At 36.9% G+C, this 20,561-nt stretch overlaps 2 protein-coding genes across 2 annotated transcripts in view; both read right to left on the bottom strand.

The window, feature by feature from the left end:
- The window catches only part of LOC134649610 (thioredoxin domain-containing protein), a 270,242-nt gene that overhangs the window by 131,580 nt on the left and 118,101 nt on the right, over positions 1–20,561 (bottom strand). The gene's annotated exons all lie outside the window — the stretch shown is intronic.
- On the bottom strand, positions 6,549–7,892 carry LOC134649837 (putative nuclease HARBI1). Its single transcript, XM_063504672.1, has 3 exons — positions 7,669–7,892; positions 7,426–7,556; positions 6,549–6,835 (listed from the first exon to the last, which is right to left on the bottom strand). The coding sequence occupies exons 1-3, from the start codon at positions 7,855–7,857 to the stop codon at positions 6,625–6,627; spliced, it is 531 nt and encodes a 176-aa protein (XP_063360742.1). The 5' UTR covers positions 7,858–7,892; the 3' UTR covers positions 6,549–6,624.

Below are 20,561 nucleotides of genomic sequence, written 5' to 3'. Positions count from 1 at the left end.
GAGTTCTTCCAATACAAGTATTGGAAGAACTCTTTCGAAGACAAGTCATAACCTCAATTTTTAGTAATGTTTACCATCAACGAGCATGATTGTACATTGTAGGCCCCTTAGCTTTGCTTATTCTTATTTAATGTATTGGTATTTAATGGTGTCAGCAGAAATATCTCTTGAAACAGAAACGATTCAGAATGAAAACCAAATGAAAACAAATAAGGTGACGGCTGTCATTCACGGTCCACATTCCACAGATAAAACACAGATGACACGCGTTTTGGAATTATTTGAACACAGTGTTGCTAACCCGCGATTTTTCAAATTTGCCGCCTTTTACTACTGACAAGATTTGGTTGACGGACTTTATATAAGCATGCCTCCGAAAATGTAAGTGCACGACATTAATTATTTACGATACAAGTGCGGAAAAGAGGAAATACGAAACGAGTGGCGATAAAATAAAACACGACCGAAGCGAATGTTTTAAATCGACACGAGTTGCGAATTACCTATTCGCACGTGTATCGTACAACGTTTTACAGTACGTATGGCACTTAAACTTTCGACATACGCACGGAAAGTGCTCTTTCTCGCACTAGTTCGAGAAGTGACATTTTCTTCACATGTGAGGCAAAGCAATCAAATGCAAATTTTGAGTTGTTTTCTTATGTTTGCTGGTAGAATGTACTAAATTTTGAATGATTTTAATTTTGTCGAATCGAAGATAGTGCGACGTGCCTGTACCCAGGGCGTGCTCTGCCACTGCGGAGATGCTGCAGTCCATCTTCTTTACACTCCGTATGTGTTCTACGAGTCTAGTGGACACGTTGCATCCGGTTTCTCCGATGTAGGACACCGCAATCGCATGGTATCTCGAAGATGCCCGGGTTACCCAGCGGATCCTTGTCCTTTGGAGAGCGCAGCACACTTCTAATTTTTATGAGGACGGAACATTGTCCTAATGCTAAACCTCCGGCGTAATAGGCGTCAAATTTCATCCGTCACTCCCTTAATGTACGGTAGGTAAGCAGGTGCGTAGGTAAGCAGGTGCTCTCTCCGCTGTATGCTTCTTTCGAACCGATGACGAACCTGCTGCCCGCTGGCTCTGTCTCCAACCATACCCATTCCTCTCTAACGCCTGTCGTACATGCCGCAGCTCGCCTTGTATATATTGCGGATCACAGAGACGTAGAGCTCTGTTAATCGGTGCACGTGGGACTGACGACAGTGTGCGGTTCAATGTTAGTATGTCTCACAACAGTTTAAATTCGATGATTCTATTTTGTTTGATATTTTACAGTTAGTATTTCCCTTGTATTGGTATGGCGAAAAATTTTGTTTCACTCGGTGGCAAAATTTGTTTAACCCTCGTGCCTTGAAACCGTCGCAACGCTCAAGATTACATTTTCTTTTTTAATTTTTGAATCTTTCGCTTGCTCGGGTATTTTGCCCCCTTGTAAAACAAATAGGTAACTATTAATAGGTACAATTCTAGTATAGTTCGTTAACTTGGTTGTGATCAAATTTGGCAATGAGCTTCTTTATTTCAGCCGATGCACTGCGCAACAAAAAAGAATATTGTGCGAATATATGTCGAACCACCACTTATTCGCCAATGGTGAATACAGCGGGCCTCTCGGGGCAGCAGGGCATGAAGCCCAGTGGGCCAAACTAGCCCAAGAGCTGGGTAACTATGGGCCAAAAAAATCGGTACAGGCCTGGAAGGTGGTAAGTAATTACGGTGTAATTTATTATATTAGGGGGAAGTCCCCCAGTGGCCGACGCCTAAGCCTTTTGAAATGAATAAAAGTATTTGAAAAAATATATCGTTATTTATGAATTACTTTAAGTAGTAAACAAACTTTAGAATCGAAATAAAATAATACAAACGCAACTTCTACACAAACTTGTAAAAACGAAAACTAAAGTTTTGTGAAATAAAACGCACAGGCTTAAAATGGCCACTCATGGCAACTGGAGTAGGTACCTACTGCATCCAGTCTTTGTCATAGTCTCATCTCAACATACTACGAGAAGCTTCAACCAATCGCTGCCGTTTTCCCTCCTTTCTTAACTTCGCTCTTCACTTGTTTAACGGTAGCTGTCGCTGCCCGTGGCCTACCAGAGTGAAAGGTAATTGAGAGTTAAATTACGTTTGTGTTTATCACACATCACACATTTGTCCTTTTATTAAGATTAATACCGCAGATAGGCTAACAATACTACTAAATGTGTAGGTTTAAATATTAGCATATTTTTAATGTCAGACATGGCGCGACATAAGAAGGAAAACGAGGCAAAACAATGCGGCCGCAAACCGTGCTCGCGGAAGGACGGGCAATGTGGTGGAGGTGCCAGCGCTTAGTGAAGAGGACCAGCTGGTGTTATCAGCAATCGGGACAGCGAGCTCGGAGGGAGTGGGCCCTCGAGAAACTGGAATTGGGAATGTGATTAATTGAGTATAATATCTATATATGGTAAGGCTTACCTACAAAAACAAAAGAGAATCCATTGCTTACATACAATAAATAAATAAATATTGGAGGACATCTTACACAGATCAACCTGGCCCCAAACTAAGCAAAGCTTGTACTACGGGTACTAGGCGACGATATACATACTTATATAGATAAATACATACTTATATACATAGAAAACATCCATGACTCCGGAACAAATATTGGTGTTCATCACACAAATAAATGCCCTTACCGGGATTCGACCCCGGGACCATCGGCTTCGCAGGCAGGGTCACTACCCACTAGGCCAGACCTCAACTAATAATAATAATCCAGTAACTTTAGTTATAATTTTCAAATAAATAATAATAAATAATAAATAAATAAATCTTTATTGTTCAAAACATACATGCTACATAAATAATTTAGGGATTCCTTATTCTATAAAGTATCACTTCAAAGGATTGAGTGGCGATTTCCATAGATATGTAAAATTATGGCCTAAGCCAATGATTACAAATGTAAAAAAACAACTCTGCGTTTTAAAAGTATGAATATAATGTTTTCAGCCCTAAATTATATGAAAATGATAAACGAAACGACACAACCATTATTTGTTTGTAACCTATATAAAACTGTTTCTTTTTTGTTAGGTTTTAATAATTATCTTTTAAACTTGCATGTGCTGATGACCCCAGTTGACAGACTGCCTGCACTTTATCGCTGCTGGGTGCAGTGATACTACCTTAAATAGCATGGACTTCTTTGCGCCCTCGTCCACACCCATCGCCACTACTACGCATTCCTACGTCTCGCCGGCCAGCCCTGCATATTCCTTCCCTACTCTATCCGCACCTTTCATTTCCGCTCACCCTCCCACTCAGCCTATACGCCTTCCCCCTGCACGTGCAGCTCACGCTTCTTCATATGTTGCCCCCCGAGCCGCCACCCCTCCCCAGCTGGCTGTCCCGCAACATCACGCACTCCCACGCACAGCTCAACCAGAGCAGCCCGCCCGTCCTTCCGTCCGCAACCGTGCAGAGCCTGCTACAACCACAAATTTCGTGGAGATGCAGAAAGAACAAAACGGAATTTTAAAAGTAATTACACCCTTATACAGAATAAGCAAGAGTAAACTGACCGGAAACTGACGGTTGTCCCCTTTCATCTTAATGACTTTATTTTCACAGGACATACTACAACAGTTGGTCAAAAGGAACACTATTGAGGAACAAAAACTTCTAGCTTTAAGAGAACGCAATCGGATTTTGGCGAACAGGTAAGAGTTTTGACATAAACGCGAACTAATTTCTATAAGAAGATCTTTTTTTACTTCCAATATGATTTAAGTAAAGGTTACAGTTAATTTTGAAACAATGTCAAGTAATGCATAAAATTGTAGTGCTATTACATTTCGGGGATGAGCGAGTTTAGGTATTTTACGCGCTGCGGCAGGCCCCGCGAGCTCAGTACGCCGATCCGTTCCACCGCATTTTCCCTCGGTCGCACTACAATGATGGATTAAACATTCTTGATCCGATCGTGAAGCATATTGAAATCAACCATAACAACACTAACTGTACTTTAATATCAAAGTCCTAAAAATGTTATTTGGTACGAAAATACTAAATCCAGTGCAAATATACATACTTATGTAGGTCATTATTGTCTAATTCTCCTCACGGCGTAAGCGGCCGAACTTAATTTGTTAGCCAGTGTTCCTACATGAGGACTCCATTGTAGATTTTTGTCCAATGTTAAACCAAGAAACAGTGCTTGATCTACCATCTCTAAGCATTCATTATTCAAAAGTATTTTAGTATCGACTGGTTTAACATTCGGCATAGAAAATCTAATACATTTGGTTTTCTTAGCATTAAGAAGCAAATTATTCACAGTAAACCAGTTAACTACATCAACGAGTGTGCTGTTAATTACACTGTAATCGGAAGATTTACGATCAACCTTAAAAAGTAATGATGTGTCATCAGCAAAAAGGACTATTTCACAAAGATTTTCTACTATACATGGCAAATCATTTATATAAACCAAAAACAGGAATGGACCCAAAATAGAACCTTCTGGTACTCCTAATTGGACTACAGCTCCGCTAGACTGGGTTTTGTTTACAACAACTGTTTGTGTTCTATTGCTAAGGTAAGAAGACATAAAGTTTAGGGCATTTTCTGACAGATCATAGTGTTCTAATTTCAAAATGAGCGTTCCATGATCCACACAATCAAATGCTTTAGAAAGATCACATAATATGCCAATTGCATCACAAGAATTTTCCCAAATATTATAAATATGTTTAATGAGTACCGAAGCAGCATCGGTCGTGGAACGGCCCTAGGCCCCGTGGAACGGAACTAGGCGAAATAATCGTTTATTAATTGGGCACGTTTTTCCTGTGCCACCCTTAACAGAAGTCCGTTTTGCGGATAATGCATCCCACCTTGAGCAGCGTCTTCTTCAAATACTGCCTCTGGTTCTATTACTGGCAGAATTCTGGAACAAGGAAATACCTATATCAAAGAGAATTTAGTAAAGAGGCGTATTGTCAAAGTAAATTTTGTAGTCACAGTAAATTTACTGCCATCTTTAGACACATGATTAAAACTTGTAGAACGCCATTTGACTTTGAACCTTGTTCTTTCACTGATATGTGTTAAATTTGTGAAATTTCAAACACCTTTAAATGTTTTTTGCGGATGTATGCTGGTTTCCTCACGATGTTTTCCTTCATAGCTAACTGTAAAAATAAAATAGTTACAGGCCATCAAACAATAAATGTTTCAATTTACCCCCGTCTACCCTAGTCTAATTGTTGAGTAATTTTAATGTTTTTATAAAGTGTTATCCTCCTAAATCTTAAATGGGTCATTCTCAAAAAAATATGTCAGTGGTTTAATTACGCGACAACCGGACGGATAGAAAGATTCGAGTGATCATACAAGGGTTACTATATAGGTATTAGGTTCTTTAGTTTTGAGCAGCGGAGCCAAACCTTATTATTTGCGGTAGGCAAACCTTATTTTTTCTTGAACCTTTGTTTTAGTTCATTATGTGTACCTACCTACTACCTAGGTACAAGTACTGTATTTTAAAACATTTTTGTAACATACCTACTTGATTCTCTATGTAAATGCTAGAGCTCACTTACTTGTAATGCTCCATTATGTTATATAGTGTACAGCAAGCATAAATAATAGCCGAAGCCTTAGCCGGGCTATAATGGAGCACACGGTCGTGCCCCAGACAGCGGAATATATTTTTTAAGTATCCATTTGTTCTTTCTATTGTGTTTCGCACGCGGCAGTGCCAGGCCGTGAACCTTTGTTGCGGACTATTCGGGGCAGCGTTCATCACGGGCGTCATGAGCCATGGCTCAAGAGCGTACCCCGAATCACCTGAAATGTTTATATTTATATTTTATTTTGGTGTTCTACGTTTTCGGACATACCTATATATATTTTAGCACGCTAAGTTTACACCAACTAGTCAGTCTTGGCCGTGGCAATCGATGTAACCCTGCCGAAATATTACATGGTCACTTTACGAATTTAATTAATTAATTCATTCATTTACAATTTTTATTTATTTACAATTTATGTTTAGTATAAACTAAAACATTATAACAATGGTTATATTATATGTAATATCTTAATTATCTTCAAAATAACAAAATACTCGACCACCTATTTATATCCTAATTTAGTTGAATGAATATTAGGTGTTTTTTTATTAAATAACAGTAAGAACAGAAAGATAAAGGCTTTTATAAAAGATTAAACTTATGAAAAAATACTTATTTCCATGATAATACGAGTATATTATAACTTGCTGCTTACCCAGAAGAAAGTATTCTCCAATATGCTCGTTATGCAATCTTCGTAACTCGTCTTTTATTGAAGAATTATTGAAAATGAACGAGTCATGTACCCGGCCCGGAAACCTCGCATTCACCGACAGTATTTTGCAGTTAACGTCCGCGATCTAAAAACGTGTACTTAATTAAATAAGATGTTTACCAGTTATTTGTAACAAAACGTACCAGTCTGTGGTGAAGCAACGCTAATAGGGATTACTTTACTTTGGCGATCTTATGGTTTACAAGCAAACAAAATGCATTAGATTTATTCAAAATTATCAAATTATGATTTTGAAGTTATTATTTACATACCAACTGAACGTTGAGTGCATGATTTCCTTTTCTGTTTAAATACTGTACACCGTGTGGTAACGGAGGTGGAAATATTTTTACTTGGGTGCAGTCTACTGTACCCAAGATGTTAGCAACCCCATATGCCTCCTGAAAACCTCTGGCGATGGATTGCCGGGACTGCTCGTCTCCTGGGAAGAGTATCCATTTGTCCTTGAGTCTGTAAACAATCCACCACTTTAATGATTTGGTACCTTAGCTACATGTAGCTAATATTGAATAATACTTACATAAATATGGAAGTAATAACAAAAGTTAGGTATGATTATTATGCAATTAAATATTTTGAAACAATTCAAATTCCCTATAAAAGTACAAAATTAAAAAAAAGAAATTATAACACATTCAAGCCTAATAAATTTCTATTTCATACCTATACGGCTACCATCAGTTTGGCACTGACATAAACGCCGTCGAGAACGTAATTTACGTTCTATACATCTCGTTTGCACTAATATGCGAGTACGAGCGAGATGTATAGAAAGTAAATTACGTTCTCGATAGCGTAAATGTCAGTTTTGACACTGTCAGAGACTCATGGTACGGGCTCTAGTCCCCAAAATTCTGCGTAAGAAAAAAGATTTAATATGATGTTACTGACTGAGTCATTTTTGCGTTCCAATGTATCTGATTGTAGTGATTACGCCGTATAAAAGGAACATCATTATAGAAAAAATATCTCACTGCACTCTTATATTTTTACCTTGTTACCCCCTGTTTCAGTGGTGTTAAGTACCAAAATAGACATACCTTCTATTGACTGCAGTAACAAATTGGTCCAGGTACTTGCTGACAGTGGACTGAGCAATAGACAAGCCATGGTCTTGACCAGTTCCCCTTTGGTAACTACCGTCAGCCAATAGGTGCAGTGATGTTAGAACCTAAAACAAAGAGTTGTAAGTTGGTATGTCATTATTAAATAAGTATTATGATCAAGGTGGTGGTAAAAGTGACAATAATGATTTGAGGAATAGTGCAACATTATATCTTTACTTTAAGATGTGCCGGCAATCCATCGTCATGGTTAGGTTTGAGGTCGGCGTCGAGTTCGGCACACAAATAGAGTGCCAACTCTTTGCGCACTCTATATATGTGCCGAAACTCTTCGTTGGGCATATCAAAGGGGTTGCATATGTCCCTTATGGCCCGTCGCTGGATTTTCCTTTGTTGCTTTTCTTCCATGACAGCCGCGGCCAAGAAGAAGTGATATCTTGCCATTCCTACAAATAATGTAATGATATTGTTATATGGAAACAAATGGAGTTCAAATTGTACCTATATATTATATTGAAAAAAAAACAGATACTTACTGATATTTAAGTAATTCCAAAAATAAATATTTTTCACCACTTTTAAAACACGAGAGCACCTTATCGTGACCCAGTGAGCACTACGATAAATTAATCAAAGGCTAGCCGTCAAAAATCGACTATATGTCTAATTATCCTACAAACGTAGCCATTTACCGTCTATCGCTGTCAAAGTGGACAAAACGGTATGAATGTTATAAAAATGTATAAATCTAGATAAGTGTCTTTTATATCATTTAACTTATCCACTTATCAACTAAGTTTAAGTTGGAAAAGTAGACAAATGACATATTATCCAACGACCATGTTATGCAGTTAATCATTTAACGACTATCGCTGTCAAAAGTGGAAAAGACGACAAATCAATAAAAACTGGATAAAATGTCAGTTTTATCACCATTTATACAGCTATATCATTTATACAGTCGACCATCATAGCCCTACTGTTAACATCAAAGCGCCCGGATGTTCATCACATCCGGGTAGCTTCCGGAATTCCGTAGCAGGCCGCGCGGGCCCGCTCGGCACCTACGGCTATACATACTTATACTATGTTTTTGCATCAGAAAGGACTCCACAGAAGTAAGTATTTACTTTATGCTGTAAATATTTAAGTAAATAATTAATGCGCTAAGATTATTTCTTTTATATACCGTATAAACTATCCGAATTAGGGACTTATGTTTGAGGTAAAACTGATTCCCACATTAACGAGTTTGGGTTTCATAATTTGTAAGTAAATAAATGTCATTTGGCACATTATACAATGTCATTTTTGTGTCCTAAACAGTCAAAATGACATTTTTTGTCAAAAAATGTCAGTGTCATTTTTGTATCAATAACTGTCAAAATGTCATTTTGGGTGTATACCCAAAATTTGCTGTATAGCAACTATTAAATACAGACTAATTAGCTTAGATACTAAAAACCGGCCAAGTGCGTGTAGTACCACGCATAAAGCCCTTGCTACACGGTCGCCGACAAGCCTTCTAACCGTCTGACCTTGGTCTGTCTTTGGTCAGTTTTGGTCAAATTTTGTTGGAAACAACTGTCTACACGGTCCGTCCAGACCAAGGGCACGCGGTCTGAGGGGCTTGTCGGCGACCGTGTAGCAAGGGCTTAATAGAGGGATTCGTACCTTCATACTTTACGAGCCAAAGGGCATATCTTCAGCCCCCTTCACGCGCGAAGCCGCGAGAACGCGAGTGTGGAGTGGAGTCGATTTTCGGAGACAGCGTAATATTTAATTTAATTTAATAATTTTAAATTTTGAATTTCGGAGACAGCGTAATATTTCATTAAATAAATAACGAATATTTAATTTGTAACTTGCTAAACATGTTACAAATTAAATATTCGCACACATTCTTACTATCAACGAGATCTTAGCTGACCATAATTAGTTTTCACTAAATATCTGCTAACAGTTTGAGTGAGGCAGAGCCTTAAATTAATTGAAATTAATATTTACTACACATGTCATTTCTAGTACAGTAGATACATATCTGAACAACGCGCAGGTACGTGGGTCATACTGAAAGTTTCTGGATTCTGATATATGAGAAAACTTATTTTTTCTAAGTGGCCAGTCCAGGAATTTTCATTATGACCTAAGTACAAGAAATATAAGCCCATGTTAATAAAACAGAGGCAAATTTGTAGAGGTACTTAATTAAGTAGCCGCGTCACGGTTTTCGCTATTTCATTTCATTTCATACGTAGCGATGTAAACTTTGTGTAGGTATCTAATTATGGAGGGATATTCCTCACCAAAACTTATATGAGTGAAGTTTAATTTAGTTCTTAATTAACTTGCTGACTGAAATAACCGCTACCTCTTTCATTTAAATACGGGTCTAGATTGAAATTAAATTACAAATTAGTCAGAGAACTTACTACTTCTGTAGGACGTTAAAAGGTGAAACACTAGTAAACTTGTAAGGTTTTTTTGAAAGCGTCATGTTCACAATAAATAGGTTTATAAGTAGCTTAATTAAATTCGATGAATAAAAATATAGCCATTTAAGTACTTTTTTAAATAATTACTTTAACTACCTTATAGCGTCCTAATATTGGACAGTCTATTCCAATATTTAACAGCCCGTTCGTCAACCCCTATTTCTAGGAATTAGAATTGAAGGTGGTATATTTAGGCGTACTGGGACATTTAATTAATTGGCTAAGTCAGTCTATGCTAACTTGCACAGACTTGAACAGAACAAAGTGAGGGTGTGTAATTTGATATTAATCTTTTTTTTTTATTCAGTATCAAGAAACAAACGGTCATTTACATTAATGCGTAGTAGTTTAACATTGTATCTTAAGGTTAGACCTACGGTTTCCAGTTAATCATGATGATATTGCCACACTTTGTCACTTTGCAGAGTAACCTTAGTCCGACTCTACGAATATACATACATGTGCGAAGTGTCCATCACTCATGGCGAAGGAATAATGCCAATTTAACTTTTAACTGTCAGATAAGTATTGTGTCCCACACCCACCAGGGCGGCGCTGCTGTCACGTACAGAGCAAATATCCAGCAAGCCTTAGTACATGTCTTAGATGAGTACAGTGTTGGCCGAAATGTTAATGCAATTGAAAATGTTGGCCAATAACTATTATAAATTGAACCTTAAACCGTAACGGACGATTACAGTTTACGGTTCAATTTATAATGGTTAATGGCCAACATTTTCAATTGCATTAACGTTTCGGCCAACACTGGATGAGTATTTGTTATTATTACTGTGTTCAAGTTGGCTTCATAACAGCGATGTAGTGAGTTCACGCGGACGCTCGGCAAGTTATAACTAGGGGCCGATTCGGATTTTGAACTAGATATCTATTAGACATCACCAAGATATGTCATTGTCAAACAAGTGTCAAAAGGGACGTTTTTGTTTGAAGAAACGTCACTTTTGACACTTGTTTGACAATGACATATCCAATCCATATCGTTTGGATATCTAGTATTTGAAGTATCTTAAAGTTCGAATATGGCTGTAGGTACCCTTCCTACGCATGTCGGTATAATTAGTGCTTCAAGTCCTAGCTTAGAACACGTAGTTCAAACGTGCATCCTGTGGATATCTAATCAAGTGTAAACACTCTCCCGGTACCAAAGAGCAAACTTCTAAATTGGGTTTCAAATCGACTTACGTGCGCGCTTGTTTCCCCATATATCCGTTTGATTGTAATTACCTAGGTACCTATTATCATAGAGAAAAAAATACATAGAGTGCTCACTCCATACATCAGTTTTAGTACCAAAAAGACTATTAGCATCTAGCATCGAGTAGCGGAACTATCAGTACTGCTACTTGACAATAGATGTAGCACCGACTAGAAAGTCTTATGCTGTTGAGATAAGACTTTCCGGTCGGTGCTACATCTATTGTCAAGTAGCAGTACTGATAGTTCCGCTACTCGATACTAGATGTAGACACTGAAATTAATAGTCTGAACTGATGTATGGAGTGAGCACTCTTGTCTTACTATATTTTTCTATGCTATTATGGAGTATCGTCGATTTGAATTATCTACATTCTTACAAATATTTCTACCCGACTGATACATTTTCAATATAGACAATATAGTATATAGTATCAACTTGTTTTAGTGTAACAATTCACAACAGAGATGACTGCGAAGGAATGGACACAGCAAATAAGTATGTTACCTAGGCGAAGGTATACAAACTTAGGTAAAACTAGATAGGTGCCTAATTTGCGTTCATACTAGATTTTAAGAACCTATCAAGAATATATTTTAATAACATTATAATTATTGAAAATAAATTTATTATCTTGTTATTACACACATTTACCTATATATAAGTGTGTGCAAAATTCCTGGTTTAAGGGACAACTATACTTTTTTAAAGTGAAAGCGGTCTAGTCTCGATTTGTTTCCCTGTAACTCGTCGCGATCTAAATATATAAGGGTCCAATAGGTATTTTGCGAAGTGAAATTCCTCAGTGCCTATCAACAATCATTGGTTGCCCTTAACTCTCATTTACGACCTGTCGTAAAACGCCTTTTCGGAACGAATACAATTCCGCGTAGCCTATTTGCAGTTTATTCTGTTGGTTTAGGTCTAAGTAAGGATAATCTACATATTTTTACAGAAAAGTATAAATACTTACAAAATACTGGATCATATACCTTCTCACGCATATGGTTTTTGGATGCCTATGGTCTTATTTTGCTCATAGGGTTGTGAGTAATTGAGTAAACCGCGATATCCAACAGGGGTTTGGTTCATACGCATGGTATAATAATATACTCCGCCTGGTACTCTCTTCCGAGATTCGCGAATGACCTAACTGTCACTTGCCTACGTCATCATGCTGTTTACGGGTTCTCAAACTTTAAAATGTGGGAGAATTTTAACCAACGGTGAAAATTATTTTAACGGCATTAATTTTAAGTTATTCATGTAGAAACATAGTAAAATAAAACAAATCTATACTGCACTTTTCACTCCTACTCTTACAGTTCCGAATAGAGCAGCCAACCATTTTCGTAACAAAACATTAATTGCCAAGCTTACGACGTGAAAAGTTTGGAAAACACTGCGACTGCTGACACTGAGCGAGAAGGAAATAACAATTAACACGCGTTCGACAAGGACGGTCGGTCAGGGATAAAATGGCGGATTGTCAAATGTGACAGCGCTATCCTGTGTTGCCAGTAGTGTAAACAGAATTACCCGAACGTCTGAAATTTCTTTCGTGAATCGGAAGATATTGCTAACGAATAATTAAAAATGACGTGTTATTGTAAAATTTAAGATAAAATACATATAAATGAAAATTATTAAATTATAAAGAAATAAATTAACTTATTAACCATAGATATAATGTACCCATGTAACATGTTATGTTGAAATAAAGTGGCAATGTTATTGTGACGTAGGCAAGTGACACTCTGGGAAGAGAAGACCATGTTTTATTAGACCATGGTTCATACGTAATTACATGGTCTAGAGTATATTATTATACCATGCGTAATTAGGTCTGCCCGCCTCCGGTCTAGGGAGACTTGCCCATTTTAGTGAATCTGTCAGTTATAGCTATATACAACATGATATTTCATTTTCTTAGTTATTTTAGAATAAAGCACATACTCGTACTAAAATAAATAGCACTATATCTTGAACAACATTTTATTCTTCTTACTATTAACAGGCGCTTTTCTCACTAACGAAAGAGAAAAAAATCAATAAAAGGGCCATATGTAATAATTATATATACACATGCGTTAATTTGATTTAAGTGTAATAAAATTGTGTAGGTAAACAATTACTCCGTACATAACTAATTTTATTTGTGAAATTGAGAAATATGCCAACAACACAATTTAAATTATTAGCTACTCCGTATTTCTATAAAGGAGGTTGTGATAGAAAAGAAGGCAAGAAATAAATTGCCACTTAAACGAGAAACTCGACTCAGACACTGTAAAAATGGAAAAATGCAAAGAGAAATTTTCAATCTCATAAATCTTAAACTGAACTGGCCGGCACGGCAGTCAAACGCTTAACGCCTTTATAAGCCGACAAACAACTGAATGCCGTGAACTCGGATCAAGAAGCCATTTCCAACTTGCAATTTGATCTCATTTTGACGAAAGTCGCCCGTGAACCTCACTCGCCATTATACCATTAGGTATTTCAATTTTTAATTACTAACTTTAATAGTTCTGCCAGAGTCAAAAGATAGGTGCGACGACGAGCGAAGCGTGGTCACACGCTAGTTGCACTCTGCATATGTATCTTGATATTTGCCTACTGAGGCGATATGCTCGGGAATCTTAGCGTTCTGCAACTCTGACCAGTCTCGTTAGAATATGCGATGGGGCAATTGCATGAATGAATGCCTTGCACAGGTATTCGCATCTGCCCAAATGTTTGCCCGCACCACTGCGTTAACTATCGAATTGTTTTCGCATGCACTATCTAACGTTGATATCAATCTGTGGTCTTGACTTTAGTATTTTGAATAATTTGTTCTATGCACTGCAGACTGCAGATTTCAAATGTATTACACACATTTGAACAGTTATCTGCTGTATCTCATGGTTCACTGGTAGATTATTAATAAATAGGTAAGTACACAATAATATAGACGGACTTAATCCTATAGAGCTAAGGCATTCTATAGCATTAAGTCCGCCTTGTGCACGATATGTTTTCTTTTGTGAAATACACATTCATTAGTTAAATTCATTTTTTTAATACTATGTAAGGAAGCTCGTAACTTTGTAGGTATAAGAAATAGAATGGCAACCCTAGCAAAATTTAGACGAGGATACGCGGTGGAAGTAAATTTTATTCAGCAAATATCGATACAAATCTACCTATTCATTAACATTGCTGATGCCACGTAGGTATTTTCTTACGACAATTTTCCCTAGAAATACTAAGAATACACCTATTAACCTGGTTCTATTTCTCTAATTCACTTTTCAGTAAAAATACATTTTACCGGATATTTGAATGTAACAGATTAGTCAGTCGGGCGTCGGCGGTGTCGGTCGAGTCGAGGTCAGCTACGAGTATGGCAGCTGATAGATGGATGGCGACCTCGCTGACTCACGCCGCGCCGACAACATTTTACCTGTAGCCCGCTGCCTAATTCGCCCTTATAACAATACTAGCTTTTGCCCGCGACTTCGTCTGCGTGGAATTACTAAAGGTAGCTATTTATTTTATCCAATCTGCTTTTTGTTGATTCCCCATACAAACTTCCACCCCCCTTATCACTCACTTAAAGGGTGATTTCTGGAATAAAAACTACCCTTTGTCCTTCCCCGGTACTCAAACTATCTCTGTACCAAATTTCTACTAAATCGTGCACCAGCGTCAGCGCGCAATGATATCTGGGATAAAAACTATCCTATGTCCTTCCTCGGGACTCAAACAATCTCTATACCCATCTAAATCGGTTCGGCGGTTTAAGCGTGAAGAGGTAACAGACAGACAGACAGACTTCCTTTCATAATATTAATAGTAGTTAATATTAATATAGTAAATATAGTAGGTATGGATGTATTAATACCCTGTAAGCGTCAACACATAACTACTAGTAACTACTTATATACTGCATTGGACGCATTGTGCATAGGACGTATTAATTAGTTTTATAGCGTGTTTCATACGAGTAAAACACTGTCCTGCGTGAGATTAATGTGTCGGTCATTCTCAGTAGTTCTAGCATCGAAATTCCAAAATATTTTATTCGTTATTATGGTGTTGGTCCTGCTGTAAAAGTTTCATAAAATTCAGACTTCGAAAAAACATTTGGCTTTTAAAGTAAAATAAAAGGAAAGTTTAATAAAATTCTTGCATTAAAAAAAAAAGAAATTTAACCTTGAATTGCCGTCTTTCTTTACTTCTCAGATGGAAGTCACTAGACAATGACATGATAAGCACGCATAAGTAGAATAGTCTTGTGCTAGGTATGTACAAAACTACAAACTCACCAACAGTAGGTCATAATGGCAGTGTGACAGCCAAGTTTGAAAATGCAATGTTCAATTTATATTGACGTACCTATTTAGGCACTTCTAATATTGGAGCTTAATCTTTTCCACGCCGTGTCAAACACAAAAGCTGTCACTCAGACGCCACATCACTGAAGTGTCAAAACTGAAGTTGAACTTTATGTATGCACGTAGGTCGATTTTGCTCTGTGGTCTGTGACCGATTAATCGGTCTTTGGCGTTGAACCTACGGTGCGGATATATCGGTCATTGGCGTCCAAAAGGTTAAGGGTACTTTTAGATTCAATTGCACCTCATCCACTCAATCTTCAATTAATAAAGTTGAAAACGTACACGAACAAAAGTGTAAGGCAGTATTAGTGTCCCAGAGAGACGGTGATGGATCGCGGGTCCGCAGCTGACTCATCGAGAGGGTATTTACCACGCCTTCCCTTGCTCCGCTGCAGGAACTCTTTCTTATTGCTTCAGAATCTTTTCAGAATACTCTCCTATTAAGCATGCAACTTATGGCATTAAAGAGAATATTTTATAAAACTTTTAAATAAATGCGGTGCTGGTATCAAATACTTGCAGTGAGAATCCCTCCATTATATATAATCTTTAGGTAGGTATGCGTTAAATGAAGCTAAGTACATATATTTAAATACAACCAACATATCTACTTCTAATAGGTACACGAATCAAGTTATTTAGCAATCATACCATTAATATTCTTAGCACCGTTTCTGTTTTGTTTTGCTATCGTCGCATTTGTTAAAGTCCTTTTTACCATTTTCTATTACAAAATTAACACTAATTAAAAAATCAAGCATGAAGAGTCTGAAAACAAAACAATAAGTAAAAGTTTTTTCCAAACCCATTTTTATGGCATTATTTAAAGTTCTCGTAAAGTAGGTATATACAACCTTTCATTCATGTTGATTTGAAAAAAGGTAATTTTACCCCCTTCCTTTCAATAATTTTAATATATGATGTACTTAGTAGCATTTATAATAAAGAAAAACCGGCCAAGTGCGAGTCGGACTCGCACACGGAGGGTTCCGCACCATCAACAAAAACTAGAGCAAAAAAAGAAAAAAAAACAAGCAAAAAAACGGTCACCCATCCAAGTACTGACCCCGCCCGACGTTGCTTAACTTCGGTCAAAAATCACGTTTGTTGTATGGGAGCCCCACTTAAATCTTTATTTTATTCTGTTTTTAGTATTTGTTGTTATAGCGGCCCGTTTTTACCCTTTGGGTACGGAACCCTAAAAATGGATTGTCATCGTTTTCCCCCTGGTATCTTCAAATGAATTTCTTCGAATCACTTTATGAACTCAGGTTCATTTATTGACCGAAGAAAGAAAGAAAATACTGATAAAGCGTAACGGCTCCCGGTGCCTTTTTAACTTTATTTATTAGATGGCATTCTTTTGTATGGGAAGTAACGACTATGCTTTAAAGAATTTTATAGGGCCTTTAAGCCGACCCCTTTAAAGTGGATTAGTATACTTACCAACCGCGCCCACCGGTCCGTCATTATTAGGCCAGTAAAGATAGCTACGTTCGAGGAAAAAATATGTATACGTTTTTTTTATTCATTCTAAGGTTATATATATTTTGATTATACATATGTCAGAATCCTACTAACTTTCCACCAGTAAGTAGTTTTCTAAGTTAAAATATTGACAAATTTAATAAAAGTTTACCTAAACTGTTTATACGACAACGGTTTCACTCACTTGAATTTTTAGTCGCTATTGGCGACATGTTTCCGGCCCTTCGGGGGTCCATCTTCAGGCTCAAGTTGCAGTCGCCGCGAGCACTCGAGCCTGAAGATGGACCCCCGAAGGGCCCGAAACATGTCGCCAATAGCGACTAAAACCTCAAGTGAGTGAAACCGTTGTCGTATAAACAGTTTAAAATATGTCTCACGAATGTTTAATATCGAAAAAGTTCACCTAGGTAGAGTTTATAAGTGACCTAGAAAAATATTTTCATAATAATTCCACTGTAACAATGATTGTGCTGGTAAGCAAGTTGCTATATTTTCTTGAATACTATGGTCAATATAGCAAATTTTTAGTGTAACAGATATAATTAACATGATTATATTGATTATAGTAGGTATGCCTACTATAATCAATATAATCATGTTAATTATATCTGTTATACTAAAAATTTGCTATTATTATTAAAATTTGCTATAATTTTTAGTGTAACAGATATAATTAACATGATTATATTGATTAGTATGCCTACTATAATCAATATAATCATGTTAATTATATCTGTTACACTAAAAATTTGCTATTGTAACTTATTTCCTATTCGCTATACTAGCAGTCCATAAAATGACTGGGCTTACTGGGTTTACCATTATTTCATCCAGGGATCGGATACCGGTATTTTTTGTATGGGAACGGAAACGGTATTTTTTCGTTCTTTGCTAGTTACTTAATTTCTAATTGGGCAATCTAATAATACGAAGTCGTTACCTAAACACACAACTGAGTCCAACATTTCGAGTACAAAATAATTCGAAAAATATGGTTATTTCGATGTTTTTGCAAAAAACCGGTTCCGATCCCTGATTTCATCATTGTCGTTATCGAGGATTAAACCCTTAACGTTAAAGCGGTTCAATCAAAATCAAAATATCGACGTCCGAAATTAATTTTCTTAATGATTAAAGTAGTAATTAAGAAAATTGTTTGATTAATCGACGGCAATCTTGTGAGTTTTGAAGTCTTCTAGCAGCAGTGATCACAATATTTAATTAAAACAGTTCTATTTATATGTGAATATTATAAAGTCCTCTAGGAATAGGAATAGGAACTGTATCTTTGGCTAAATATTCTGGTTGATTGGATTTGTATGTCAATGATTTAATGAGAGATCCAAAGAAGATACGGATTGGATTGAACCAAAGCTTTCCAAAAAAATGTATAGAATATGTTTTTTGCCTTCTTAAGGGCGTTTTTTAGGGTTCCGTAGCCAAATGGCAAAAAACGGAACCCTTATAGATTCGTCATGTCTGTGTGTCATCATTTTTTTCTAAACTGAATAGTTTGCGCGAGAGACACTTCCAAATTGGTAAAATGTGTGTCCCCCCCCCTGTAACTTCTAAAATAAGAGAATGATAAAACTAAAAAAAATATATGATGTACATTACCATGTAAACTTCCACCGAAAATTGGTTTGAACGAGATCTAGCAAGTAGTTTTTTTTAATACGTCATAAATCGCCTAAATACGGAACCCTTCATGGGCGAGTCCGACTCGCACTTGGCCGCTTTTTTAAAGTTGTCCCCTACACTTTTTTTTCAAATTTGGGATTTTTTTATGTTATTTCTACTCAGAATCACGAGCTCTTTCTATCCTAATAGGAGAAAAAAAGTGTCCCAAAATTTCCATACATTTTTCTGTCTTTCCATTCCGCGACCGCCATACAAAGTCCATGAAAAATGGTGACGGAATGGAAATAAAAACCTTGGGACACTTTTCTTCTCCTATTAGGATAGAAAGAGCTCGTGATTCTGAGTAGAAATAACATAAAAAATCCCAAATTTGAAAAAAAGTGTAGGGGACAACTTAAAAAAAAAACGCCCTTAAGCATAATTCAATGCCGAGAAAAGCCCAGTGCTTGTTAAAACTGAAACCTGGTACCGTAAGCAAACACGAAGTATATTTGAGCAAATTTTAAGGCATTAATTAAGAAAGTGTGATGAATAGGATTGTGTCGAGCTGTCAGCCACCGCACGTCGGGTCGGGACTAATTGAAGCGGACGGACGGACTAAGAAAAAAATGCATCACCGATGTCGAAACAAATGGTGGGAATTGTTGTTTATTTGTACAGTGCCCGCTTAGTCTCTACTCGGTTAATGGACTTATTTAATCAGCATGGCTCAGCTCGTCTGCGGCGAAGATTTTCAAGTGAAAATCTGAAATACTTACTTGCAAGTTTAACTAGCACATTTTCAGTACGACATATATTTTTACTATGTCGCCAAAAACTATCGAGTAATTCAGTCGAATTAATAAAAGTGTAGAAAATTCTATACTTACGTAAACATAATATATATTACAACTATAGTCCAGAAAACTATACTCGAATTATAATTAAGGTGGTTGGACAACCTACCTCTAGATTCCCCAAATATTTAGGCTCCACTTTGTAGGGTTGACTGTACCTTTTCTCAACTTTGAAGATTGTGTATAGTGCCAAACCAACTAGGTATGGCTTTAACAAGCTGTAGAAGCACAATTACTATCCTTGCCGGTCTGTTTCACTGTAATTCTTAGTATTTGGTGTTTATCTTGCCAGTTACAAATTTCAGCATTGCCCAAATTAATTAGTCTGTTGTCGCTTCGGTTAATTTAGCGTTTTAAACGTACAAATTTAATTGCAAGAATTTCCTCCACTTTAACAATACCTACAGAAGCATGATCGCTACGCTTTCCTGCTATTTTATTATACATAATGTACAGAATGAAATAATAGCTTGCTTCTTTAGTTGCCTACTTTATTATTAACTACCTTTCTTCGTTAAATATAATTGTCTGTTAGTCTTGTTTGTGAAATCACCATCTATGATATCACCCATAAATAATATGAGAGAGAAATGACTAGGTGCCTAGGTAAATTGCTAGAGGCTGTATTAGGTAAACATAAAAAACAAAAACAACAATGGGGATAATAATCACGTACCATAAATTCGGAATGTCATCAGACTAGCCTAATCAGACTCCTAAACGAATATTTATACAAATGGCCCTTAAAAGATGTTCCAAGCCACTTAGTATTAGTATTACTTAATACCTAAGTCGTAAATAACTATGTATGTATGTAACTAGCATTATAATATGTTTAAGTAAATTATCTGCTTGTCCATAATATGTTGTGGGCAGGAGGGAGGGGATATTTTGTCCACAGCCAATTATCCCGAGCAGGCGATTGTCGGGGGCTTATTACCGTTATTACCGCCGTGTCAGACGCACCCACCCTGATCATAATCTGACGATTATCTAATAATTATCGTGTCGAATTATCTTCCAATGTTTGTGTTTAGGCATAGATTAAACA

Source organism: Cydia amplana, chromosome 7 (assembly GCF_948474715.1).
Source record: "Cydia amplana chromosome 7, ilCydAmpl1.1, whole genome shotgun sequence".
In the NCBI taxonomy this organism is placed as follows: Eukaryota; Metazoa; Arthropoda; class Insecta; order Lepidoptera; family Tortricidae; genus Cydia; species Cydia amplana.
Note: the sequence above shows the minus strand (reverse complement) of the source record. Positions and strands in the feature narration are given on the sequence as shown.

What these genes read in the sequence shown, in the direction of transcription:
- LOC134649837 (XM_063504672.1), bottom strand. Translation starts at nt 7,857, where the DNA reads ATGGAAGAAAAGCAACAAAGGAAAATCCAGCGACGGGCCATAAGGGAC. An exon ending in GATTGCCGGCACATCTTAAA is followed by an intron (nt 7,557 to 7,668) that starts GTAAAGATATAA and finishes TCTTTGTTTTAG; the next exon opens with GTTCTAACATCACTGCACCT. An exon ending in GTTACTGCAGTCAATAGAAG is followed by an intron (nt 6,836 to 7,425) that starts GTATGTCTATTT and finishes GATTGTTTACAG; the next exon opens with ACTCAAGGACAAATGGATAC.